This window comes from Phycodurus eques, chromosome 3 (genome assembly GCF_024500275.1).
Source record: "Phycodurus eques isolate BA_2022a chromosome 3, UOR_Pequ_1.1, whole genome shotgun sequence".
Lineage (NCBI taxonomy): Eukaryota > Metazoa > Chordata > Actinopteri > Syngnathiformes > Syngnathidae > Phycodurus > Phycodurus eques.
In genome coordinates this window covers 28,002,887-28,029,412 of record NC_084527.1, presented here as the reverse complement: position 1 = coordinate 28,029,412, position 26,526 = coordinate 28,002,887, and the positions used below count along the sequence as shown (strand labels likewise).

The window sequence follows — 26,526 nt, the reverse complement described above, 5'->3', positions numbered from 1 at the left end:
CATAACTAAATGTCCATATTACTGTTTTTCTTAATTGTATGAATAATTCTGGGTGCCCTTTTTTGGGCTTGAACACCTGGCCCCAAAAATGTAAATGGGCATGCCTGTTTAGACATCAGGTGTAATGCTTTGTGATTCACGTCCTTACAAATAACTTTTTTTGTTTTGTTTTGTTTCGTTTTGTTGCGGGCGGGATTTCCCGGAACACCTCACTGGCGAGGCGTCCTAAAGAGATGCCAGAGCCACCTCACCTGGTTCCTCTCAATGCGGAGGAGCAGCGGCTCTACTCTGAGCCCCTCCCGGATGACCGAGCTTCTCACCCTATCTCTAAGGGAGAGCCCGGACACCCTGCGCAGGAAACTCATTTCGGCCGCTTCTAATGTATTTATTTGTAATTATATTATACACCGTTAACAGTCGCTTATTTGTTAGGTACATGTGTTTGCGTTCACTGTTTCCAGTCGGACATATTAAGGGACGGAACGCAAACAGCCACGTAGTAAAAGGCGAAGCTGGTTTGGTGAGCCTTCATTACGATTTTAATGCACATATTGGATTTGTCATTTTATGATAAGCCCACGGACGTTTCAATCGTGCTTGACGAAACACCGTAAATTCAACATTTATGTGATGATTTAAAAATCTAACAAACACGGGCTCTGACTAGTCCAGCGACCGAGTTAGCAACTTTGACGTTAGCTTGACAGGTCTCCGCCGTAAACATAGAACTAGCTTTGTGGCTAGCACCACCAGCTAAATTGACTCTATATTATAATATGTCAATTACTCAATCACTGCATATTTGTTAATTGCAATTCCAGGAGATTACATGCAATGCGCATGCATGTGAGATATCTGTTTGTTTTCTGTCGATAACTGTGCTCTACTGTGTGGGGAAGGAAAAAAAATAAATAATAATCTTTGCTAATTAGTGATAGTGCACTTCGGATGATTTCGATTGTACTATTCTAGCAGTACAATGACAACTTTAAAAGGTCTTCAAAGATGTCATTTGTATTAGATAGATAATGCGACCATGTGTTTTATGTATTTTATAATTACGTCAACTCCAATTGACAGTTGGATGTGTGTTAGTTGTTATTGAACATGCCGTTGCATAAATTTCTAGTTTGCCGTTGGGTGAGAAATGACTAAGAAAAAATAATGATTTATACTTGCACTTAATTTAAAGCATTTGTTGTTTTTGTTCTACGTAAAAGTAAAAAAAAGTTTTGCCGTTAGGGAAATTAAAAATTGACAAAACAATCTACTTAATGGATCAATTTATTAGCCCTTGACTCTCGTATTGTAGTATTATTGCCACTCGTAAAGAGTAATTGCTTGGCCTGTCACGCGGAGCTTTTCCCAAAATGTTATCCTTACATTTGTTACACTTAGTTATTTATCTTTTCAGTACTGTATTACTTCCTGGATATTTGAAAGCACCTGCTTCCAAGTATTGTGTTGCTTCCCAATGAGGACCCAGAAGGATTATCTATAAGCCATGGACATTCGAATTTAATACACCGTTCAAATGGAGATCAATGCTGATCAAGAGCACAGCGCTCTGAAATCCCAAGAGGTTGAACGTGAGCGACATTTGAAGGAACAAGTCCTTGATGGCAATCCAAACACAACCAAGGGGATTCACAATGGTGAGTGCTGATGGTTTCTTGGTGAAGTAGGACTCGTCTGCCTTGTCTTTTGTCTTTATATCACACCATGAGCTCATTACTGAACCAAAATGTCTGCTATTGTTTGAGCACAATACTCAAAGGGAGAGAAACATGCCCTCCTTGAAACTGGAAAAAACAACTCGTGTGTTTAGGGCTAACAAACTTTGGAGCTACTGTCGTACTACAACAAACAAGGCACTATAACAAAATAAAAATTTTGGACATAAGTACAGAAAGTCATACACAATGTAAGGTGTCCAGTAGTGATACAAAAATTGTGCAAATGATGCAGAGAGTCATGTGTTCCCCTACACCATCAGTTCTTAATGGGTAGTCACTGACTAGGATTTGCCTTCTGTACATAGGCAAAAATTTTTTACAATTGGTGCAGATTAAAATGACCTGTCGTCGTGATGTAACACTAGTTTCCAAATACACATGATGATGTTTTAGTAGCATGGTGGAACAAGATGTGAATACAATTAGCAGTGCAGCATAGCCTTAAGACTTTCTGATGAGTGGATGAATTGGCCTGTGCTGCTGAGAGTTGTCATAGTTGCTCAGCCAGTTTTCCAACAGAATCACATTCACTTTGCATTCTAGTGTGCAATACAAACTATGACTCACTGTTACATTCCTTGGGACTCATTCATTTCAGGTCCCGTCACCTCGGATGTGATGCCAAATGGAGACGAAATGTCAGAGGGCTTTGCTGCTGCTGGGAGCTCCCAACTTAATGGGTCCCTGTCTCCAGCAACCCTTCCACAAAGCAGCAGCTGCCCAGTCAACTCCCAAACTCAAGAGGCCTCCCCAGGTGTGACCTCTTATCCACCCATGATGATTGAACCTGTTCAGGCTGCTGCTGAGGCATCGGGTCACATGGGTGATGCATTGCAGTCGCTCAAACTCAGTATGCCTATGCAGGAGACAGATTTGTGTAAGCATACATTTGTTGAGTGAATGCCTCCTATGTGCCGCATCTTTTTTTTTTGTAAAGTTTTTAAAAACTAAACTCACATTCTTTACCTCTTGTGTTTCTCCTCTGGGTAGATGGAGTCAGGGAAATTACTTTTGTGCAACCTCAATAGGGTTGTGATGGCATATTTTTCTGGATTATTTATTTGACTTTTTCACCACATGGATGTCGAGCAATAAAACAGTATTAATGCTAGCTTGCACGTTGGCACTGAAGGACTCTTAATTAAGACAGCTGTTATTGTTTCCTTTTGGATGAATGCCCTTGCTCTTTAGCTAACCAGAAGCCTTCATTGGAGATGGAAAATGAGGAGAAGATTCGTTTGGAGGCTCGCAGGCGCCTGGAAGAGCAACTGAAACAGTATAGAGTGCAAAGGCATAAAGAGAGGGTGAGTGAATAGTCACTGTACATACTGTATGTACGTATGTACATCACCATTGACGTCAATAAATAATGTATCACGTTATCCTCCTTAGATGTCACATTGTCACGAACATCACTGTCATTTTTACATCTTTCATGCAACTGTCTTCGTTTTTCGAATACATGCTCAACATATGCAACCGAAATAGTAATTACAGATAATTGGATTATGGCAAATTGAATGTGTGATATTACATAGATTAAAAGTTTAAAAGAGAATTTTTTTTTTTTAGGTTTTGCTCTTCACTTGTTTAGCTGATAACATACAGTGTGCAACAGGCATAGCAAATTCAAAGTTGCGATATTACTAGAATAAGGGCCAAATGTTTGTGTTTTAGTCTCACCGCAGCACTCCAAAAAACAGACCATTCAGTACCCTGGACCCCGAGTTAATGCTGCATCCTGAGGCTCTTCCGAGGGCCAATACAGTCTCCATGACCAAGGAATATTCCTTCCTGAGGACCAGTGTACCCCGCGGTCCTAAACTGGGGAGTTTAGGAATTCCTCCCACCAAGGAGAAAAAATCCAGATCCACCCGAACAAGCAAAATCCACTCCTTGGCAGACTACAGAACTCCAGAGAATGATGGTGGAGGCAAGGGAGGAGGTGGAATAAAGACTGCAGACAACACCATGGGCTCCATCCAGTCGACTATCAGCTCAGTATCCACTGTGTCCGAGATCAGCTTGATGTCACATTCAGGCACCTGTGAGGGAGAAGGGGAAGCTAGTGCTTCGGTCCAGGTTGAGGAAAGTGTCCCTGAGATTGATGGCAGTGAATCAGGAGCAAGGCCTGATGGCAATGACAGTGATAGCTCATCCTACAGCAGTGTGTCTACCAGGGGAACCAACACCATACTGTCTGCTGCCATGGACAGGCAGCAGGGGACCTACACGGTTGAGGGACGGGAAATTGCTCCGGAGGCCATGGGGCAATTTCCATCTCTGCATGAAGTCTTGCAGGCGGCCAGTGATGAGCAGCACCTTCTGGAGTTGGAGCAAGAAGGCTGCGTAGAACCACGCAGCCGCAGAGACAGCTTCTCCAGCAGGTATTTTTGATGTCAGGCAGTGATGAAGTACTTTTTTTTTTTTTATATAAAAGTCACAAAATGTTTGTTTACTTTTCATTTGTTGAATAATCATTGTAACACCGATGCTGTTTATGTTGTTCAGTGTCTCTTTGGAGAGCTCTGTAATGGGCCATGATGAAATGCTGCAGGTGCTGAAAGAAAAAATCAGACTAGAAGGCCAACTGGAATCTTTGTCATCTGAGGCCAACCAGGTTAGTATGAAGCATACACATACGCTGACCAGACAGAAAATTATTGCAAAATAATGATATCCAATATAAGAGCTGTATCAAATATTCTGCCTTAACAAAGGGGAAAATGCTCAATTTTGAGTGACACCATCAACGGTATATTAATTTAACAGTGTTTACTATTGTGAATATAGTCTGCAGTGGTCTAGAAATGTACTGCATCATAATCAGAGTGGTGTGTAATATTTTGGTTTCCTCGGTTTGATGAGAAAGCCGCGTGCATAGACAGTACAGTACAGTTGTACAAATGTGTATGGCATAGCTTGAATTGCTAATATACACCTACCACAAATTTTCTAGGTAAGTAAATCATGAACGAACACAAAAATTAAATAGTTCGAATTTCGTTGGTGGTTTTTGACGTGTTACTTGCAATTTGTATATGCGCTATGTCGACAAAGCTATCCAGACACACTCCACTCAGGAGTCTGACGAGACCCATTTTTTCTTCTTGAATCTTTATTCTTTATCTTCCCAAGATATTTTGAACAATTGCATGTTTTCAACTTCTTGGCAACAGATTGGGGACAGCCTTCTTCTGTACGAGCGTGACTTTGCCACGATTCATAAAGTATGGTCCATAAAGACATGGTTGGATGACTTGTGTGGAAAACTTGCACAGACCTCTCCTGGGTCCAACATTGAATGAGCAAGAATTGCCACAGGCACATTCCAATCTTACCAAAAAGTGCAGGTCACATACATAGGTGTAAACAGAGGGACGACCTCTATTTTCTTGAATTTTAATTCCTGTAGGTCATGTAGCCAAATAGTTTTTTCCTCTAGTGTACAAGTATATTCAAACTTGTGCACCAAAGCTGCATGCTTTTTCTCAGCATTTATTACCTCTGTTTGCTATAGACAGACATTAATTTGGAAATACTGTATCTTTCAATGTAAATTCCTACAATCCTCTCATGCCCACCAGGCTCTAAAGGAGAAGACGGAGCTCCAGGCCCAGCTTGCCACCGTGAATGCTCAGATGCAGGCTCAGAAGACAGAGGTTCAGTTTAGCCAGGAAAAGCAGAGTGTTCTCACGACAGAAGTCAGGACACTGCAGCAGAGTTGTAGCCAACTAGAGAAGGCAATGATGGAGCTCCAGGGAAATTTGGAGAGCAAAAATTCCAGTCTTGCTTCACTGTCCAATGACCTGAAGGTGGCTGAAGACCAATACAACAGGCTGATGGGGAAGGTGGAGGAAATGCACAAGACTCTCACTTCAAGGGACGATATAGGTGAGACTTCAGTCTTCTTAAAAGCCATCATGATTGTTTTTATTCTTAATATTGCTCATATTGATGCATACACTATATTGTCGAAAGTATTCCCTCACCTGGCTTAACTCACATATTAAGAGTTATGATTAATAATGGGATGTCACTTAAATTCATGTCTGAGTCAAGGCATATGAGCAAATACTTTTGGCAATATAATGTATTTATATTTTGTGTAGCTAACAATACCATTCACCCATTTTGCAGTCCAAGAAATGCGACTGCAAATGGGTGGTCTTCAGAACCAGCTACAACAAGTCCAGCTGGAGCGCAGCACTCTCCAGAGTCGACTGAAAACCTCCCAGGCAGAGATTGACTCACTCCAGCAAGTCAGGCAGTGGTACCAGCAGCAGCTAGGCCTGGCTCAGGAAGCCCGAGTGAGACTGCAAAGTGAAATGGCTAACATGCAGGTAAAATGGACATGCTCTTTGAATTCAAGATGTACAGTACATCAAACAACAGCTCTGGTACAAATAAGATATTTCATCCTTCCTAGGCTGGAAAAATGACCCAGACTGGTGTTCTCGAACATCTCAAGCTCGAGAACGTGACCTTGTCTCATCAACTGACTGAAACCCAACACCGCTCTATCAAAGAAAAAGAGCGTATTGCTGTTCAGCTGCAGAGCATTGAGGTACATTGTTGACCAACAGAACAGAGCATACCTGGGGAGATGATTTTATATGAGAAGTCTACCCCCTGTCTATGGAAAGGGCATGCTTCAACGTTTTAAAATAAATGAGACCACGATAAATCATATTGCAGCTTTTTCCACCATTAATGCAACGTTTAACCTGTACAAATAGAAAACAAATATATTTTGGACAGGAAGTAAACAAATAAATGTGATAATGTGGTTGCACAACTGTGCACACCCTCATAACAGGGGAAACGACTGGGCTCAGGATTAACCAATCACATTCAAACCCGTGTTAGATGGGAGTCATCAAACAACTACCACCAGTTGAAAGTTTAACTTAAAATTTAAAGGACTCGTGGAATGTTTTCGATATGGCTGCAATAGTTTTACTCTTTAATTTATATACATATTTTGTGGAGGTGCAACAATTTATTAATTGACAATTGATAATGAAATTAATCGACAACTATTTTGCAAATCGATAAATCTTGTAAAGACATTGTCAAAATCTTCTGAATTTCAGCCTCCTAGCAGTAAATATTCTCAGATTTCTGTGGTCCTTCGCTAAAGCAGACTATCTCTTTGTTTAATCAACATTTTTACCAATTTTATGACAAGCTCCAGACCAAACCAGTAACTGAATCATAATAAATTTTTGTCCTGTTCGTTCAATTATTTTTGATACTGTATATGTCAATTAATACGTTTTGCACCGTATGCCATAGTTTTATTTAGCTTTTTATATTGATATCATTTGTGTTGTCTTTTGTAGCACCGCAGGCCCTTGAGTACCGTAATTTCAACCCTCTGTGTTATGCATATTGAAGAATTGACAATAAAGGCACCTTGAAAAGCACCTTGACTAGAGCCGCAAATGAAAACGTTTTTATCAGATTAATCGATTTCTAAAATAATCTTAAACTGCAGCCCTAATATTTTGAACATTGCAGCTGTTTATGTTTTTCTCCTGCACTGAATATACTTTTATTTATTATTGTTTACATTTACACCACTTATCCCTCATTGCGGTCTCATTTATTGTTACTCACTTCATTTATGCAGTGGTTTGAGCACAGTTGATGTAACAATTTTTTTTTTATTATTGTGCGCTGCTGTGTATAAATGAAATAATGATAAAGAAATCTGTCAATCAATTCATCATTCAAAAACCTGGCATTTGAACGGGGTGTGTGGACTTTGTGTATCAAGAGTAAATTTATGACAAAAATGTCATGTTGTGCACGATTTAACATATGGTTTGCTTTCAGATCTCGCTTTGATTAAATATATTATTTATTATGATATGGACCTTCTGGTACCTGCGTTGTAGGCAGACATGATGACTCAAGAAGCTGCTTACAAGCAGATCCAGGATGCTAAAACTATGGTGGAAGATGACCTGCAACACAAACTAGAAGAGTTTGAGGAAGACCGGGAACGCTTAATAAAACTGGCCAACACAGCAAGTAACTTGGAAATGGAGCTAGAGCAGGTAGTGATTTCTTTCTCTTCTTTTTGTCATTTTAATCTTTTTCAATAAAATTTTTCATTTCTTTTGCGGGTAGCTAAATTGTACATGTGCTATGCTTATTTAGCTGTTCTTCCAGTTGTTTCAGTGTTTTTTCAGTTGTTAAGGACCAGTGCTAACTGCTAACCATTGTGCCTCTATGTTGTCATGTTTTTTGTTTTGTTTCTTGAAATTAGATGAAGTTGAACCTTTCTCAGAAGGACATACAGCTGCAGTCTCTCCAGAAAGAACATCTGGAGCTGATGCGTCAGCTGACCACCACTCAGGAGAACCTTCATACTAAAGAGCAGTCAATCAACCAGCTCGAGGCGCGATACCAAGAGCTGGAAGCCCAGCTAGCTGAGCTGCAGGCAGAGAACAATAGCAAAGATGACAGCATCCAGTACCTTCAGCATGAGAAGATTGTTCTTGAGGTAGCATTGCAGACAGCCCGAGCCGACAAGAGCCAACTTGATGAAAATGCGGAACGGCTTGGAGAAGATGTTTTGATGGCCTCGGATGTGTTAGATCAGCTCAAACAGGAAGTTCAGGTTAAAACTAATCAGGTGCGAAACACATGAAAGTTAGCTGTCCTTTGAAGTATGACTGAAGTTGCATAAAAATAGACAAAATGTAATTCAGTTAGCCCTACAATAAACTGTGCCATATAATTTTTAACTTTGCAATTGAATTTTATCAAGAGGAGGGTTTATTTATTTATTTTTTATCTGTAATAATGTTTGGGTTAAACAATGTTATGCAGAGTTGTTTTAGATATTTGATTCAGTTTCATATTTGAAGTAATGTATGATGGATATTTGCTTTGTTATAGATTGAAAAGCTACAGCAAGAAAATGGTTCCTTGAAAAAACAAGCTCAAAAATTGAAGGAACAGTTCCAACAACAAAAGGTACCAAATCTGCATTACCCTTATCAGTGTATAACGCCAAATGCTACATGAATGTGTTAATTTTATCAACTGTGGAAAAAATATATGTTGGAAGAAATTCTTGGCAACTCTCAAAACTCATTATGTAATAAAATCATAGGGCCATATTCTCCCATTCATGCAGAAGTCTTATTTATTTAAATTTTTTTTTTTTTTACGGGCCTGGCTTGCGCACCTTTCACTAACATGCATTCTCTCGTCCAAACCTCTGACACACCCACCGTGCATAACCTGGAAATTTGTGCGCAACTACCTAAAAGGCGTGACTCATTGAAGTCTTAGGCTGGCTGTAAATCATGGAGCATGGCATTTTCCTGAGACTTCTGAATGTCGTAGAAATCCATTTGGAAAATACAGTTTAAAGTAAAATAAACTTTAATTAAACTTTGAAGTTCATTTAAATTTAAAGAAACCCATTTCTCTAAATATGAAAATACCTTCTGTAGTGAATGTGTCATCGCCACTGAGACGTACGCACCATCTAACACATTACACTTTGAAGGAGAGGATGTTTTTTTTATTTCAGTATGAAATAAAAATAATTTAGTCAAAATACTGTGTTATGACTCTAAATTGCCCGTAGGTGTGAATGTGAGTGCGGATGGTTGTTTGTTAATATGTGCCCTGCGTTTGGCTGGCAACTAGTTCAGGGTGTACCCCGCCTCCTGCCCGATGATAGCTGGGATAGGCTCCAGCACGCCCGTGACCCGAGTGAGGAGAAGCGGCTCAGAAAATGGATGGGTGGATGGATGGACTCAATTAAGGCTGCAACTAACAATTATTTTAATAATCACTGAATTTGTTGATTATTCTTTTCAATTAATCGATGAATCTGGATTAAAAAACAATTTCCCTCCCTTTATTCAAAAACAGGACATTATTTAAAATTTACAGGACAGAAAACACACAAATTGATTATGATTCAGTTCCTGGTTTGTTTTGTAACGTTAGAAAATTGGCGGTATGGTAGCTGACTGGTTAGCACATCTGCCTCATAGTTCTGAGGACTGGGGTTCAAATCCCGGCCCTGCCTATGTGGAGTTTGCATGTTCTCCCCGTGCCTGCGTGGGTTTTCTCCAGGCACTCCGGTTTCCTCCCACATCCCTAAAACATGCATGGCAGGTTGATTTGAGGACTCTAAATTGCCCTTAGGTGTGAATGTGCGCGCGAATGGTTGTTTGTTTGTATGTGCCCAGCGATTGGCTGGCGAACAGTTCAAGGTGTACCCCGTCTCTTGCCCAAAGATGGCTGGGGTAGGCTCCAGCACGCCCGTGTCCATTGTGAGGATAAAACGGTACGCAAAATGGATGGATGGATGTTTTCAAATGTCTACTTTTGACTCAACACAAAGATAATCAGTCTACTTTCATGGAAGACGATAGAAATCTGAGAATATTTACACTTCAGCGCCTGAAATTCCAATAATTTGGACAATTTGAAGCTGAACAAGGTCTTGAAACAATTACGTGCTCATCAAAATAGTTGTTGATTAATCGATTAATTGTTGCACTTCTAGACTGAACACGTTTGGAGGTCCATCAATAGAAAAGGGGGTGTGCCTTCGGTTCTACAGTTCAGCGGTACCCTGCAAGTTTCCTTGCACCACAGAATGCGGGCGAGCCACTAGAAACGAATTTGACGACCACCATAGACTCAAATAAAAACAAACGATTCAATATTTAACTCATCATTGCGCCATTACGATGACTGTAGTAATGTTGAGCCCTGCGCTTTAAAAAAAAAACAACTCCAATCTGCCAGCAGCACGCTTGAAGATAACATTGACAACAACATTGATTTAAAACTAAAAATATCACAGCAGTGAAAAATATTTAAACTGGAACTGATATTTTTCACCAATTAATATATAATATGGCAACGTTCGGCCGTTGGCGTAAATTGGTCGGGACACATTAGGCCTTTGGACGGGGTAAGCATTGGTGAGCATTATGGGCCAGGTGTTTACCATACTGTCAGCACGAGTAAGACATCGACGAGCAGTTAACTAAATCTAAACTTCCAATTTGATTTTTATCTTTATGGGGCACAGCACTTATAGCCTCTGGAGTGCAGAATAGGAAAAGTGTTTACATCCACGGGAGAGTGTGTAGCACCAGGATTCACAGGCAACGCCAACATTTTAGTGCACGGGAGAATGCACACACTGGAGAGTATGGCCCATAGAGAGTAACTTCCTCTATAGTTTCTATTGCAAGACCCGGCTCAGAAAATTGTAAATAGTGGGCCAAATTGGACCAGGCACTTAATTTCCCTGAAAGTATAGAGGGTGACAGTAAAGTTGATAAAAACTGTTGCAGAAAGCAATTGAGAATTTCCTTTTAAAAATATTATTGTCAGACTCTCTCATGTTGCTAATGCTGATGTTTTCGTGGGAGGATGTATTGTGGAGCTGGATGACTGTCACATCTGCCTCACTGAATTGAGAAATAATAGATGGTGCTCAGTTTGTCATGAAAGCTGTGATAAAGAAGGAGTGGCTTGTTGACAGAAATTCTAAGGCTTCAGTCTATCCAAGCTCTTTTCTCTGATAGATGACTTTTGGCAACGCTCATGTAACTATTCAGATGTATCCAGTGGAAGTATGGCTGACAAACTCAAACAATGTTACGTCTTCACAGGTGATGGTGGAAGCCTACCGTCGGGATGCAAATTCCAAAGACCAGTTGATCAGTGAGCTCAAGTCTACTAAAAAGCGTCTTCTGGCAGAAGTGAAGGACCTAAAACAAGAGCTTCTGGATGTTCAGGGGGAGAAGCAAAAGGCTGAATTAGAGCAGTCCCGACTACAGAAAGAAGTGCTCAGAGTCCAAGAACAGATTAATAACATGGAAAGTCATCTGCAGGACATTCAGAGAGAACGAGACCAGCTTGAAACACAGCTCCAGGTAATTAGAAACAGTGCAATTTCTCCTGTGTTAAATTCAGCAATTTTAGTGCTGATTTTTTAATAGCCTTGTTATTTTCCTTCACAGTCCTTGCAGTTTGATCAGAGTCAACTTGTGGCTGTGACAGAAGAAAATGAAAGTCTTAGGAAACAAGTAGAGAAAATGGAAACAGAAGCCAAAAAGTGAGTCATGTTCTTCATGAAGCAAAGTGGTACTTAAATAAATCCTGCTTAATTGGTTTGGACCCTGATAAGTATCTCTCTTCATATTTTATTATATAAAAAAAGAAAATTGTATTTGTAAAGTATTGTTGGCCTGCACAAGAATTGTAGCTGTGACATCACAAAGACCTTTACATACAGACACTGAGCATGTTGTCAAGTTGCTTGTATGAATGTGGATTCTGTCACCGCTCATGGTAATAAAGCCACTAAAGTTCATCAGCGACTGTGTCATCCTTGACCACATTTGAGGGCATTGCAATACTGTCAATTATGGAAACTGCAGCTTTCCCCTTGATTAATGAATTTTATTCTTTGCTTGAAACAGAGCCATCTCGGAGCAAAAAGTGCGTATGAAGCGGCTGGGGACAGATTTGACCAGCGCCCAGAAGGAGATGAAGGCCAAACACAAGGCGTACGAGAATGCTGTGAGCATCCTGAGTAGGAGGCTGCAAGAGGCCCTGACTGACAAGGAGACAACTGAGGCTGAGCTGGTCAAGCTCAAAGCTCAGGTGTCGGTTGGTGGAAACACCCACATCCTGCAGGTATAAATCTACCAGATCTTTACACACCTTGAAATATTTTATATTGACTTTACTGCTTTACAATAAGTAAATGTGAGGAAAGACATCCATAAGGCTTGTACAATTGATACCAAATTATCCTTCCTCCTCCTATTCAACTACTGGTTGAATAATTCTCTGCCTATTGGGTTAGTATTGCTGCTATTAGTGATCGACAACACTACATGCCTATTACCATCGCCAACAGGTTATAAAACTAAGTGTTTAGGATTCGCAGTTTGTATTGGGCAGACTGTTGGTTTATCAACCCATGGCAATATTGTCCAAATATTGTAAATGATTACTCAACTGAATATTATCTGTTCCATGACCTGTGTTTTCTTGCACTCTCTACTCTGGTCTCAGTTGGAGCAATTTATGCTCCCTCTCACTGATTTTCTCTAGCTTTCAAGCGCTAGTAGAAGCATCACCAATATAACAGGCAGTAAATTAGTCAAAGGTATCTGTCACTGCCAGACATTCTTGAAGAAAGTACCTGAAAGCGGTACTTTATTACAAGAACAAGTGTCTTAACAGAAATAACTTTGGTAAAAGTCATCTTGTGTAATATTAAGCCTGATAGTATCTGACATTTGAGTAATTTTCGCATGACCTTAAGTATTGGAAATAAAAGTCTTCTGAAAAGTGAGTGGTTAGAATTTTCAGTGTGTTTTTATCTATTGAAATTTTATTTTTACTTATTTTGTTTTACTTCATTGGCGTAGTTAAAGATATTGCCTAACAAGCTATGTTAGCCGTCACGGGACACTGGGGTCTGCTTGTCTCTAGCCAAAAGCAGCAAAAGAGACAGACTTGCACTACTACAAACTGATTACCTGCGTTTCATTTTAATGACCTACCCCTACCAGTATCCATAACACATCATTACAGGCAGGACTATTCCTTCACTTTGTTCCGTGGTTCAGGTATTATGTCGCAGAACATTTTCTTGGGATTATTTTTATTTTTTTCCCATCTTCGTCATAGTAATGAAGATGGTTAAGAAAAATGTATCAGAGTAAAAGTAAACATTTTACTTACAAAATGTACTTAGGTTTAAAATGTACCAGAAATATAAATAACAAAATACAGATGAGTGAAATTCTACTTATGTAGAAGAAGAAAAAGAAGAAGAATCACTTTTGATTGTCGTGAACATGCATGCATGCACATGAAATTTGTTCTCTGCATTTAACCCATCACAGTGAACACATACACGTTTTGATGTGTACTGAGTTACAACCCCAATTCCAATGAAGTTGGGATGTTGTGTTAAACATAAATAAAAACAATACAATGATTTGCAAATCATGTTCAACCTATATTTATTTGAATACACTACAAAGACAATATATTAAATGCTCAAACTGATAAACTTTGTTTTTAGCAAATAATCATTAACTGAGAATTTTATGGCTGCAACATGTTCCAAAAAAGCTGGGACAGGGTAATGTTTACCACTGTGTTACTTTTTCTTTTAACAACATTCAATAAATGTTTGGGAACAAAGGACACTAATTGTTGAAGCTTTGTAGGTGGAATTCTTTCCCGTTGTTGCTTGATATACAGCTTCAGCTGTTCAACATTCCGGGGTCTCCGTTGTCATAGTTTACGCTTCATAATGCGCCACACATTTTCAATGGGAGACAGCTCTAGACTGCAGGCAGGCCAGTCTAGTACTCCCACTCTTTTACTACGAAGCCACACTGTTGTAACACGTGCATAAAATGAATAAAATGAAATAAAAAGGTGGTTAAAATCCAAATACATTGAAATGACTAGTTTTACACACGAAAAATGCTGTTGCAATGACATATTAATCTCTTATTGTATGGAATCAATGAATGTAAGTTACTTTAGTAAAGAATATCAATAATTGCTATTATTGTTGAATACAGGTATACTTCGGTAAAGCATTCAATAATTGCTGTTATTGTTTAATACAGGTATTATAAAACCCTTAATAACCCTCTGTTTATCTGTTACTCAGGAGAAGATTGAATCTCTTCAGACTGGGCTTCAGGTTGTAACCAAAAGCAAGGCAATGTTGGAGAAGGAACTTGAGGAAGTCATTAACCTCACATCCACAGAGTTAGAAGAGTACCAGGAGAAGGTCTTGGAGTTAGAAGACGAGGTGTGCTATCAAATATGTGGACTGTGTTAAATTTTAGAAAATTCACTTAATACTTTTTTAGGTTTTTCCATATTTGGCTTCTTTAATGGCCTTTTGTCATTTTTTTTCAAAGCTTCAAGAGTCACGGTGCTTCAAGAAGCGGATCCGAAAACTAGAAGACGCCAACAAGAAGCTAGCACTTGAGCTAGAACATGAAAAAGGAAAATTGGCTGGACTGACACAGTCCCACAGTACACTGCGGGACCATGCCAATATCTTGGAATCTGCTTTAGCAAAGCGAGAGGCTGATCTTGTACAGCTCAACTTGCAGGTGAAAAATAGATTGCAACTGGTGTTATTAGATTGGTGTGTTTTATGTGCATTGTGGATAAAATTTGCATTGAGATAGTTTCTTGCGATTAAACAAGCATAAAGGATCATCTTCCTAATAGTTAAATGGTTCTTTCATACACCCACATATTCAGGTTCAAGCTGTTTTGAAGCGCAAAGAGGAGGAGGACCAACAAATGAAGCAGGTGGTTCAAACTCTACAGCTTGCCTTGGAAAAAGAGAAAACCAAAGTCAAAGATCTTAAAGAACAGGTACAAATTCTCAGTGCTCACAGGATCGAAGATTTGGATCTTTTGTAATTAGAAGTTCTCTTTGCACTTTGGTGAATTTTTGGTTATTAATTACTCAATGTGTCTGTCTAGGTGGCAACAGCAAAGGCTGAAGCAGCCCACAATCGGAGGCACTACAAGGCTGCCATGTTGGAGCTGTCAGAGATCAAGAAAGACCTGCAGGCCAAAGAAGACTTAGTCAAAGCGCTGCAACATGAAGCCCACAAACTACAGTATGTACAATAGTTTGTTACAGAATACAGATGTCTATGGAAATTACATACACTAAATACAGAGGAGCGGGGATTGAACCCCGCTCCTCAGAACTGTGAGGCTGACGCTCTAACCAGTCGGCCACCGTGCCGCCCACATTTGTTCATGATACTACCAAATACCCCCATTACGTCATTGTTTTGTTTTGATAATGAGATTTGTCAATATTGGCATGCAACATTTTCCGACAATTTAATGTTGCAAAAATGAGTACACGCCATTAAAAGTGTAGCAAGTGAAAGTTTAGATTTCAAAAAATATAATTCGCAAGTTGATTGAATGAATCAATTTCTTGTTTTCATTGCAAAATATATAAAAAACTTACTTTTCCAAATATGATGTACTTGTCATATTGAGCACTGTATGTAGATATTAATGGTAAAAAATAGACATTTGTATAATTTCAAGTTTTTCGAAAGAAAACTTAAATGTTTAAAAACAACATGCAACAATAGTTTTTAAGTACAAAACAATGTTAATTATTATTTTGTACGGTGTACATTACGGTTTGGACTGTCAAACTCGACCAACTAAATAAGTGACTTTGCTTAATTTATATTGGAAACGGATACATTTGTCATGGAAATTTTCCAGAAGGTTTTTAGAAACCTTTTGCAACACTATTTCTCATTGACGATATCCACAGATATCAGGATGAGAACCATGCTAAGGAGATCTCTAGTTTCCAAGAGGAGCTGGCTGAAGCCCATTCCCACCTCCAGATCCTCCAGAAACAACTGGATGAAGAGCTGTCAAAGAAGCCCCTCACTAACCAAGAAGTAAGGAGGTGTTGTTTTTATTTAGATACCGTTGCAGGAGAGACTTATTAATGGACTTAATGACGGAAATTAGTTTTTCAAGGTTTACTGTAGTTCGAATGAAAAAAGGGTTGCTGTCTAAATATTTTTCATAGATTTTTACAGCTACTAATGAAATTCAAAAGTTAAATATTGGTTGAAATGTGTTCAAACCAACACATTGTCTCATCCAAATTCTAATGCTGGCAACTCACAGGTTGAGGACCTAAAGTGGGAGGTGGAAAAAAGGCAGAGGGAGATTGAGACTCAGAAGCAGCAGTTGGAGATGATGGAGGAGTGCCAGCACAGGGAGCTGGACACCCTGCAGACAGCTTTGCAGGCAAGTATTTATTTAAATGATAAATGTCAACTAAGTAACGCCAAAAAAAAACAAATTGCACCTGCTCTTTTTCAAATGGGTGGATTTATTTTAAGTCTGTCTGTCACAGAATATAAAGGTAGAGTTGGAGACAGTCCAGGAGGAGCTGAGTTCTACAAGGAAGGACAAGTTTATGCTACAAGCTAAAGTGGGTGAGCTGAAGAACAGCATGAAGACAGTCCTGCTACAAAACCAGCAACTCAAGCAGGACCTCAAACAGAACCGTCTAAGGAAGGTGATGCAGCCTTTTGCTTGACTTGGGTGTCATTACGTTTCATTGTGTTCAATGTCATTATTGGAACGTAAGATTCAATCAGTCGAAGTATGAATATTAGTTTATCATATTACACTACATACAATTTTAAGTGATTGGTTCTATGCTGATACAAAAATGAGTCATAATGCAGGTAATATTTTTGTTCGACTGTAACACAATAATGTACAATGGAAAATATTGTTTCGGTTTTTAGACATTTCACATTGGAAAGTGGTTGTTAGCCATCAGGGTGCACTTATTAATTTCTTTGAGGAAGCTAACTATAACCCTGCAATTATGGTTTGTTTCGAACAGCAACGGATGGAGTTGAAGAGTGAGGGGACCCCGTCCAACCCAGTGACACCGGTAAAGATCCCTGACTGCCCGGTACCTGCCTCACTGCTTGATGAGTTGCTAAAACCATCAACTTCGGTCAACAAGGAGCCCCTCAACAACTTGCACAACTGTTTGCGGCAGCTCAAGTAAGATGCTCTGTTATACAGGGATTATCAAACTCTTTGGGTCCAGGGATCCCTTACAGGGGAGACATTTTTTACAAGGACCCCTCATCCTTAGGCCAATTAAACATAAATACCATGTGCACGACAGAGATGAACATCTGTATTACTGCAATAACTCTTAATTTGCATATTCCAATGAATTGCGGGAACCGCATGGGCTTTCCATTATCATGCTGGTGGCTAGCCCAAATTGGAGTGTCCCAACTTCGCTGCCTTTCGTTGTTCGGGTATTAAGAGGAATGCTTTTTGCGTGCTATTTTGCGGCGTCCAAGCTACCTACGAGCTGCAGCCTACACGGCTAAATACAATGGCAAGCCACGGACTTAACATGCGCCTCATGTCCGTTGTCAATGCAGCATAAGTCACTAATCATTTTCACTTTCAACTTTTTCACTTCCCATCCGATCCCGATAATGCACACTTGAGTTTTGGCCAATACCGATATCAGCAATATTCATACATACTAATTGTATAGTATGGAATGTGAGAAAAGGCTGGATCAAGTGATATTATTATTATTGTTATTATCAAACTTCGGCAAGTGCACCAGGCTCAAGAGGATACCTATTGGCGTGGGGACAGAACACTTTACAAGCAGGCCAGAAACCAGCTGACGATGGAAAGTAACATCAGTAAGAGTAATTATGAAGAAAAGCTGGAAAACCAGTTTGCTGCGACTGACTGATTACAATCGCTAACCAACTACAAGCGATCATCCCCCCCAAGTGCGAACAATAAAGGACTGGGTGATGATCTGTATACCTTTTACTGCATATTTGAAAAGGACACTTTCGCACCCCACACCACCAATACCATCCATCACACCTCTGACTCCACCTTCTGCATTGATTATTCACGAACAGGACCTGAAACGAATCTTCAAACAACAAAAAACCAACAAAGCAGCGGGCCCAGACTTTGTCTCGCTTCTGCCTTAAAGTCTGCATGGACCAGCTCGCTCCACTTTTCACACAGATTTTTAACAAATCTTTGGAACTGTGTGAAGTCCCATCCTGCTTCAAATGCAACTCGATCATCCCAATTCCCACGAAACCTGCAATCCTGGGTCTGAATGACTACAGGACAGGCCTGTCCCGTCCCCCTGACATCTGTGATCATGAAGTCCTTTGAATGGCTCGTGCTGAACCACCTCAAGAGCATTAGAGGACCACTGCTGGACCCCCTACAATTTGCCTACAGAGCAATCAGGGGGGTGGATGACGGTCAACATAGGACTGCATTTCATCTTGGAGCACCTCAACAGCACAGGGACCTACGGGAGGATCCTGTTCATGGACTTGAGCGAACAATGTGTACGAATAACAGAAGTACTCCAACAGAGATGTGAAAAATTGGCAGCATGTTGCAATGAAATTGTAAGTCCACTGTTTAAGAAGTAAATGGCAAGAGGGAAGGAGCTGGAATAGGTGGTGACCAGAATGTGGAGGATCCAGGTGGGTTTGGCATGCCCTTGTTTTAGCCCTGGCAACCGCAAATATTTTGCCGAGGTCACCTTGCCTTACTTGTACAACTCTTCATGAGATGCATGCAGGCGTATCAGAGTTATGTGATAAGTCAGAATCATATCTGAGGTTTTAATTGGCCCCAAAAGTAAGGTGTGGGAGGAATAATTGGTTTTATTGTGCCATGTGTAGATATGCACTTTTTTAAAAATGACACACAACCCATTTATTGCAAATTATTTCACAGACAACCATTTGAGAACCATTTCTGTATTACTTTTTTTTTGTTTTTTAATTATCTCTAATGTAGAACACCATTTACAATGCGAGTCTGCAAACGCTGTGATGTTTTTACCTCTTTTTTTTTTTCTTTTTTTTTCCCCCAGGGAGGAGATGGACAGCCTCCAAAAGCAGATGGAGGAGCACACAGTAACAGTGCATGAGTCCATGAGCTCATGGCCAAACACAGAAGACGGACTGGCTCAACTGGGACTTCAAAACAACATCTCTAATGCATCAAGGCTGCTGAACGACACCGTGGTAGAAAAAAATAATGAAGCGGCACAGCAGCAAACATAAAAGCAAACTTTTGTCAGGTTATGATGACAGTGGAGTTTTATCCACAAAATCCATTGTTAGCCATTCCATTTTTCTTTTTAAACAATGGCTCTCAACATTTAATATTGTTCTCCGATTATCACAGGAGTGCTTTTGCAGAGTAATATTTATTATACCATAGCTTTATTCGTTGCTCTTTATTTGACATTTTGTTCAACGTTGTTATCCCCATGTGATAGGTATTTATTAAGAGTTAAACAATTATACACATTAACAACCACACCAAGACAAACCCTGATACTCTGATTTGTAATAATAGATACAGCTTTTGTCCAGGCACATGCTTAACATCTGCTGTTCAGGTTTTAATTATACTTCTTATAATTTGCAATCAGTGGCTTTCATTATTGACTGACAATATTTTTAGAGATGTGTTGATGATTAAGCCATAATGGCTACGAACTGTTCTTCCTATTCTTTGTGCCTGTACTCAGCTAATGTCATTCATTCAGGATTTAACAGGGTTACTCCTTGACAGGTAAGCAGCTGGTGGTGGAACATCATTTCACCTTGTCATAAGGTCATGCTCGCTCATATTTTTAGTTGCCTTTGTTAAAAAGCAGTAAGTCATTATTGTTGTGTGCGTTTGTCCAGAAGTGTGCGTTTGTCCAGAAGTTCTTAAAGTCTGCATTAACATGAGTTTCAGTTATGTATGTATCTGTCTTGTCAAGCATGGACTGCCATAGTTTGTATGTGGAAAAAGCCTTATGCAATCTTTACAATACTGTAATGGAATCTGGTTGAATTAACTTGTTTTGCAGGTCTTTGCAAGATGAAATATATTTTGTGTGAAAATCCGTGCAAGTGTGTGGGCCACATTTAACTGACATAGCAAGTCTATTGATCAAAATGTAACTGAAACAGAAAGTAGCATGTTACAAAATGGTTACCACTAGAAGCAGGTGTCTTTTATTTCTGTACATGATGAAAGGTGACCACAGTATCATACGAGTTGGATGACTACAGGGATAAGGTAATTGTTTCCAGAGTTTAATATATATTTTTTTCTTTTTGTATGATTGTAAATTAATCGTAAATGTTTAATAGTGTAAAGATAGGGGGGGAAATCCAAGTTATGAGAAGCAATATTTCCAGACACATGGTATATTATTCCTGACACAGCAGTGTTCGAATTCTGCAGGAGAGTGGTGTCATCTGACAATGAGGGAGGTTTTTGGTTCCTGTGGCTGTTTGGTAAGTAATTTCATCTAAAACGTTTTCTGTTCCACTGTCCTCTTGTGTATCTAAAGGGAGTGGCTTAAAATTCGTCAACACAACACATACTTCTGTGTTGTAAATCTTTCAAACTTTTCGTTGTCATGTTTTTTTGTTTTTTTTAAATTTCTTCCTATGATTAAAATTGACTGATAAAATGGTGTCTGTTTGACATGCTATCTTAAAGTCGCACAATTCCATTGCCAGAAAGGTTATTGCTCGCTCAATCGAAATACGATTGTTTCAACTCCCATTTAGGCAACGTCATTTTTGTTCAGGCACCATGTTGGACGACACCACCAGGTCCTTGTCGTTATTTTGAAAGCATCTGGCAGTCGAGGAGAAGAGGTGGTGGTAATGCACTAACTAGTTGAGATGTTTTATCACTATCACTCAATCTTTTCATGAGGTTTTTATTTTTTACGTAGAACAGAAACTGCACTATAAAGTACACGCTGACAGAAGCGGGCAGTAGGTATAATTATACGTTGCAAAAAGGCTAACGTTAGCACGGCCGCCTCAGAAAACGTTTTGAGTTTTCAGTCTTTTTGTAGCTGGCAACTTCAATGGGCAACTATTTACATTATGTCTATTACTGGAATGTTTTTCTGACCGTGGTTACTCTGTCTTGTGTTTATCTTTGGAACTTCGACGTTCTTAACTGCTTGTTAAATCCTGTTGCCCAGTAAAAGTTGGGCGACGTACAGTGTACTTTTTGGTACGTACAAATAAATGTGACAATTTATATTGCATAGTTACATTTAGTTTAAAGACAAGTACGAAATTATCATTGAAATTAGAAAAGGAAAATAGACACACCACACTCAATCCAAAAATAGAATAGCTGTTATGAACCCTAAATACCACAAATAATTTTAGGAACGTTGTGTAAATGTATATGCGCTATGTATTAATGTTAATGTATATATTCCTGTAATAGATCCTTGCAGAAAAAGAAAAAAAAATCCCACAGGGAACATTCGCACTCCCTTGAAACTGCGCATGCGTAGACTACGTTGTAAACAATGAGACGACTATCAGACAGTCCTCATCTTTGTTACACTTTGATTTGTGTCAAACTATTGAGGACCTCCCTAAGCTCATCGTAAAATACAAAACATGTTGCTCTGTGAGTATGAGTACTCATTTGTTACAAGATTTTATTAGATGCACTTTTAGTTGTTTTTTTTATCGCCATCATCACTCCGGAGAGGTTCGAATTTGTACGTTGCAGCCCGAGAAGCCACCACAAATGACAGTTGGGTGTGACAGCATGCAATGAATCCACCAACGCAGCCGTATGTTTAAACAAATATGTATATAATATGTATGTAATGCACATCTTGATGGTTATTGTCCAAATTGCATACGTTTCTCCTTTTTGGGCAGGATGTTATCAGAGCCGCTTGTACCATGCTAGGCATGCTCACTACCCGGTTGTCCAACCTCATTGATATGATAGCAAAGTTGCTAGCACAGGCAAGCTCTACGTCTATGTGCTACTTTTAAAAAAAAATTAATGCTAGTTTGAATATAACAACAGGGTTTAACGTCTCTACCAGGGAGTGATATAAATGAAGGAAACGCGGATAAGCACTTTGTGACAGATTCGGCAGCGCACAGCTAGGTGGCAAGCCTGAACTATATGACTGTAGAAGAAGAAGGGATGCAGGTTATTGCACCTGCAATAAAAAAAATGTAAATTTGAAATAAACATTATAAATTGCCAATTGCTCTAGGACTAACTGATATGTTTTGTGATTTAGTTATCCTTGCCAAAATTCTCAGTTGCTATTGTCAAAAGCAGAAAAATATATTTCAAAGAACAATGATCTTCTGTGGAATTGATGTCAAGATGCATTCATTGCAAGTATGAATTGTACATACTTTAAATGTTGTAGTCCCTGCAAAGCAATAGGACTGACAAGGATTTGACCCTTGGATGGCATGCCAGGAGGTCACGATTCTCCACTGAATTTCAAGCTTTCAATGATGATTGAAAAAAACATGTTATAGTACTTTAAACACTATTCTATTAATGGTGGTTGACTTGGCTATCGGTTCACCTTTTTTTTTTTTTTTTTTTTTTTTTTAAAGCTTTACGGCCACAATTCTTTTTTCTCATTTCATAGCCCTGCATGTGTTAAGCAAGCTTTATACATGTTCCTGTTTTAAACAGTTTTTTCCACAGTGCTATTCAGTGATAATTTTGTGGAAAGTACAAACAGTCATCTGTGACAGTATGTTCTTTGAATTTATAAATCAAGACCAAATTGTTGCAATTATTCATAGCTGCTTGTCTTTAGTTAAGGTGTATTCTGTTGTTTTCCAGGGAGCTGAAGAATGGAGGCAGTTTTGACCAGGCTGAAGGGCCTAACTGCTGATGAACTGCGTGAGGAATTTGCCCGGGCAGACCTGAAGTGCGTCGCCATCACAGCCACCACACGATCAATCTTTGAAAAGAAGTTGGCACAAATGCTTGCTGGGCCAGAGAGTAGTACCACTGAAACCGACAACGGTTCCTCTGCAAGGGATGCAGATGCCGTGACTTCAGTAGCTGACCATGACAAACCTTTACCGTGTGCCATCTCAAGTGTTTCAGCAAGCAGCGGCCCAAATGATGAGCTGGACCTTGGCTATGGTGTGGGGCTTAACCCGCCAGAGGAAGAGGAGATCTCTAACTCTCAATCCAAATTGAAAACTCCTTCAAAAGCAGCACAATTATCTCCAGCCTTTTATTATGGCGTATGTCCGTCATGGGAGGACATTTTGTCTCGAAATGGTAAGAAAAAGTTTTGTTTTTAGGAGACAATTGCTGCTAGTACCATATTAGTATCATAGTTTATAACTGTACCATCTTTGGCAGACATTTTTCACAAACAAGCAACAGCAACAAATATGCTGATTATTATTTGTCCATAGAGAGAGCACATGTGTATACAGATCAGAAAGATGCCCTTCAAGCTGTGAAGGGGATGAAGGAAGCACGCTTCAAAGCCTTTTCCAACCGCGAGGATGCTGAGAACTTTGCCAAGGGGATGTGTGACTATTTCCCCTCTCCCAATAAATCTTTGGCACCCGTATCTCCTGTTAAACCAGGCCAAATCGTCAGTAAAGGTAGCGTATGTGAAATAGTATTGAGCTGAATGCTTTGTATCAAGTGTCTCAATTAAATCAGAAGTTTCAGGGCCCTTTTTCATAACATTGTCTTGTTTGTTGAATATATTTAAATTCCAAATAACTTTTCTGTTGCTGCTTTGTTGAGCAATCTGTTCACGTTAATATGAATTGTTATAAAGGTACTATTTAGTCCATGAACCTGGACATAGTTTAATCCAGCAGCTAGTTTTCTGTTTTTGAGAGGAGCGCTGGCCCCTCATGCTTGTCTTTCTCCACACAACAGACATCATGGAGGTGGATACCATTAACAGGGAGAGGGCCAACAGTTTTAAGAGCCCACACACCCGGGACTTGACTGCCGAGCTGAGAAAAGCTGTAGAAAAGGGAGATGAGGTGGCCTTCACTGACATAGTCTCGAGCAACCCACGCTATCTCATTGGCTCAGGGGATAACCCCACTATTGTTCAGGTGAGCATTTTAAACTTATTTTCATTTGATATCTAATCTGTTTACCAACACTTTCTGGAATGGCTGAGTTTTGAGGTTGCTGCTGCCATTTCATTTAACGTCATGTGAAATTGTAGCCCAGCGCTTGTTATACTTTGTGAAAACATGAATGTAAATTACAGTGTTCCCTCATTTATCGCGGGGGTTACCTTCCAAAAATAACCCACGATAGGTTTAATCCGGGAAGTAGGAAACTTTATTTTGACAATTATTGTATGTGTTTTAAGGCTGTAAACCTCACCATTAACATTTTCTCGCATTTCTCTCTCACGCTCAAAGTTCAAACCTTTGTAAAAAAATTACGTACATTATTATTTTTGTTGTTATTGTCCATCCATACATTTTCTACTGCTTATCCGAGGTCGGGTCACGGGGGCAGTAGCTTTAGCAGGGACGCCCACAATTCCCTCTCCCCAGCGACTTCATCCAGCTCTTCCGGGGGGATCCCGAGGCGTTCACAGGCCAGCCGAGAGATGTAGTCTCTCCAGCGTGTCCTGGGTCGTCCCCTGGGTCTCCTGCCGGTGGGACGTGCCCGGAACACCTCACCAGGGAGGCGTCTGGGAGGCATCCGAATCAGATGCCCCAGCCATCTCATTTGACTCCTCTCAATGTGGAGGAGTAGCGGCTCTACTCTGACCTTCTTACCCTAACTCTAAGGGAGAGCCCGGACACCCTGCGGAGGAAACTCATTTCGGTCAGCTCGTGACCATAGGGGAGGGTAGGAACGTAGATCGACCGGTAAAGCCTTACCGATACAGAGTCCGCATCATTGCAGGCTCCTACACTTGGGGCAGGATCTCATCCCCGACCTGGAGAGGGCACGCCACCCTTTACCCACTGAGGACCATGGTCTCAGATTTGGAGGTGCTGATTCTCATCCCAGCCGCTTCACACTCTGCTGCAAACTGCTCCAGTGAGAGTTGGAGATCACGGCTTGATGAAGCCAACAGAACCACATCATCTGCAAAAAGCAGAGATGCAATAATGAGGCCACCACCCCCTCTACGCCTCAGCTGCGCCTAGAAATTCTGTCCATAAAAGTTATGAACAGAATCGGTGACAAAGGGCAGACTTACCGGAGTCCAACCCTCACCGGAAACGAGTCCGACTTGTTTGCTGGCAATGAGGACCAAACTCTGACACCGGTCGTAAAGGGACCGAACAGCCCGTATCAGTGGGTTCGGCACCCCATACTCCCGAAGCACCCCCCACAGAACTCCAGAGGGACATGGTCGAACGCCTCCCCCAAGTCAACAAAACACATGTAGACTGGTTGGGCGAACTCCCTTGAGGACCCTGCCGAGGGTGTAGCTCTGCTACACTTTTCCACGGCCAGGATGAAAAGCACACTGCTCCTCCTGAATCTGAGATTCAACTTCCCGACGGACCCTCCTCTCCAGCACCCCTGAGTAGACCTTACCGGGGAGGCTGAGGAGTGTGATTCCCAAGATAGTTGGAACCCACCCGCCGGTCCCCCTTCTTAAAAAGGGGGACCACCACCCCAGACTGCCAATCCAGAGGCACTGTCCCCGATGTCCACGCGATTTTGCAGAGGCGTGTCAACCAGGACAGCCCCACAACATCCAGAGCCTTTAGGAACTCCGGGCGAATCTCATCCACCCCCGGGGGCCTTGCCACTGAGGAGCTTTTTAACTACCTCGGTGACCTCAACCCCGCCCCAGAGACCCCAGACTCTGCTTCCTCATGGGAAGGCATGTCCAGACCAGAATTTCCTAGAATCCGTCCGGAAGTCTTTTTCCATGGCCTCACCGAACTCCTCCCATGCCCGAGTTTCTGCTTCAGCGACCACCAAAGCTCCATTCCGCTTGGCCAGCCCGTACCCATCACCTGCCTCAGGAGTCCCACCGGCCAAAAAAGCCCGATAGGACTCCTTCAGTTTGACGGCATCCCTCAACGTTGGTATCCACCAACAGGTTCAGGAATTGCCGCCACGACAGGCACTGACCACCTTACGGCCACAGGTCCGGTCGGCCATAAAGGCACGGAACATCGTCCACTCGGACTCGATGTCACCCGCCTCCCCTGGAATGTGAGCAAAGTTCTGTCGGAGTTGGGAGTTGAAACTCCTTCTGACAGGGGGATTCTGCCAGACGTTCCCAGCAGACACTCACAATACGTATGGGCTTGCCAAGTCGGACTGGCATCTTCCCCCACCATTGGAGCCAACTCAC

At 40.7% G+C, this 26,526-nt stretch overlaps 2 protein-coding genes across 14 annotated transcripts in view; both read left to right on the top strand.

Moving 5' to 3' along the window:
• The first annotated feature begins 249 nt into the window (after nt 1-249).
• On the top strand, nt 250-20,291 carry golga3 (golgin A3). Of its 2 annotated transcripts, none has more exons than XM_061672985.1 (24): nt 250-520; nt 1,415-1,655; nt 2,335-2,490; nt 2,928-3,040; nt 3,414-4,123; nt 4,248-4,356; nt 5,324-5,630; nt 5,877-6,079; nt 6,166-6,303; nt 7,640-7,801; nt 8,014-8,382; nt 8,649-8,726; nt 11,405-11,668; nt 11,756-11,850; nt 12,218-12,434; nt 14,443-14,586; nt 14,699-14,896; nt 15,051-15,167; nt 15,279-15,418; nt 16,105-16,237; nt 16,473-16,595; nt 16,705-16,869; nt 17,206-17,372; nt 19,261-20,291. In XM_061672985.1, exons 2-24 carry the CDS (start codon nt 1,535-1,537, stop codon nt 19,451-19,453), a joined length of 4,422 nt encoding a protein of 1,473 aa, XP_061528969.1. In that variant the 5' UTR covers nt 250-520; nt 1,415-1,534; the 3' UTR covers nt 19,454-20,291. The 2 variants fall into 2 exon arrangements, with proteins under 2 accessions (XP_061528969.1, XP_061528968.1); XM_061672984.1 differs by having other exon boundaries at nt 2,335-2,613.
• Nucleotides 20,292-20,374: 83 nt separating this feature from the next.
• Nucleotides 20,375-26,526, top strand: part of ankle2 (ankyrin repeat and LEM domain containing 2) — a 35,262-nt gene continuing 29,110 nt past the window's right edge. For 2 of the 12 annotated variants that reach the window (XM_061672998.1, XM_061672997.1), the window contains exons 1-4: nt 21,010-22,005; nt 23,040-23,489; nt 23,630-23,824; nt 24,111-24,295. In XM_061672998.1, the coding sequence (XP_061528982.1) occupies nt 23,051-23,489; nt 23,630-23,824; nt 24,111-24,295 (819 nt within the window). In that variant the 5' untranslated portion in view covers nt 21,010-22,005; nt 23,040-23,050. Of the gene's footprint in view, nt 20,466-20,990; nt 22,006-22,802; nt 22,948-23,039; nt 23,490-23,629; nt 23,825-24,110; nt 24,296-26,526 lie in introns of those variants that run through there. The other 10 variants (XM_061672993.1, XM_061672995.1, XM_061672996.1 and 7 more) reach the window with 10 other exon arrangements.

Excerpts from the sequence above, each read along its gene's own strand:
- golga3 (XM_061672984.1), top strand. The coding sequence starts at position 1,535 with ATGGAGATCAATGCTGATCAAGAGCACAGCGCTCTGAAATCCCAAGAG. Across the intron at positions 4,124-4,247 it reads AGAGACAGCTTCTCCAGCAG|TGTCTCTTTGGAGAGCTCTG; the intron begins GTATTTTTGATG and ends TATGTTGTTCAG. Across the intron at positions 11,669-11,755 it reads AGCTTGAAACACAGCTCCAG|TCCTTGCAGTTTGATCAGAG; the intron begins GTAATTAGAAAC and ends TTTCCTTCACAG.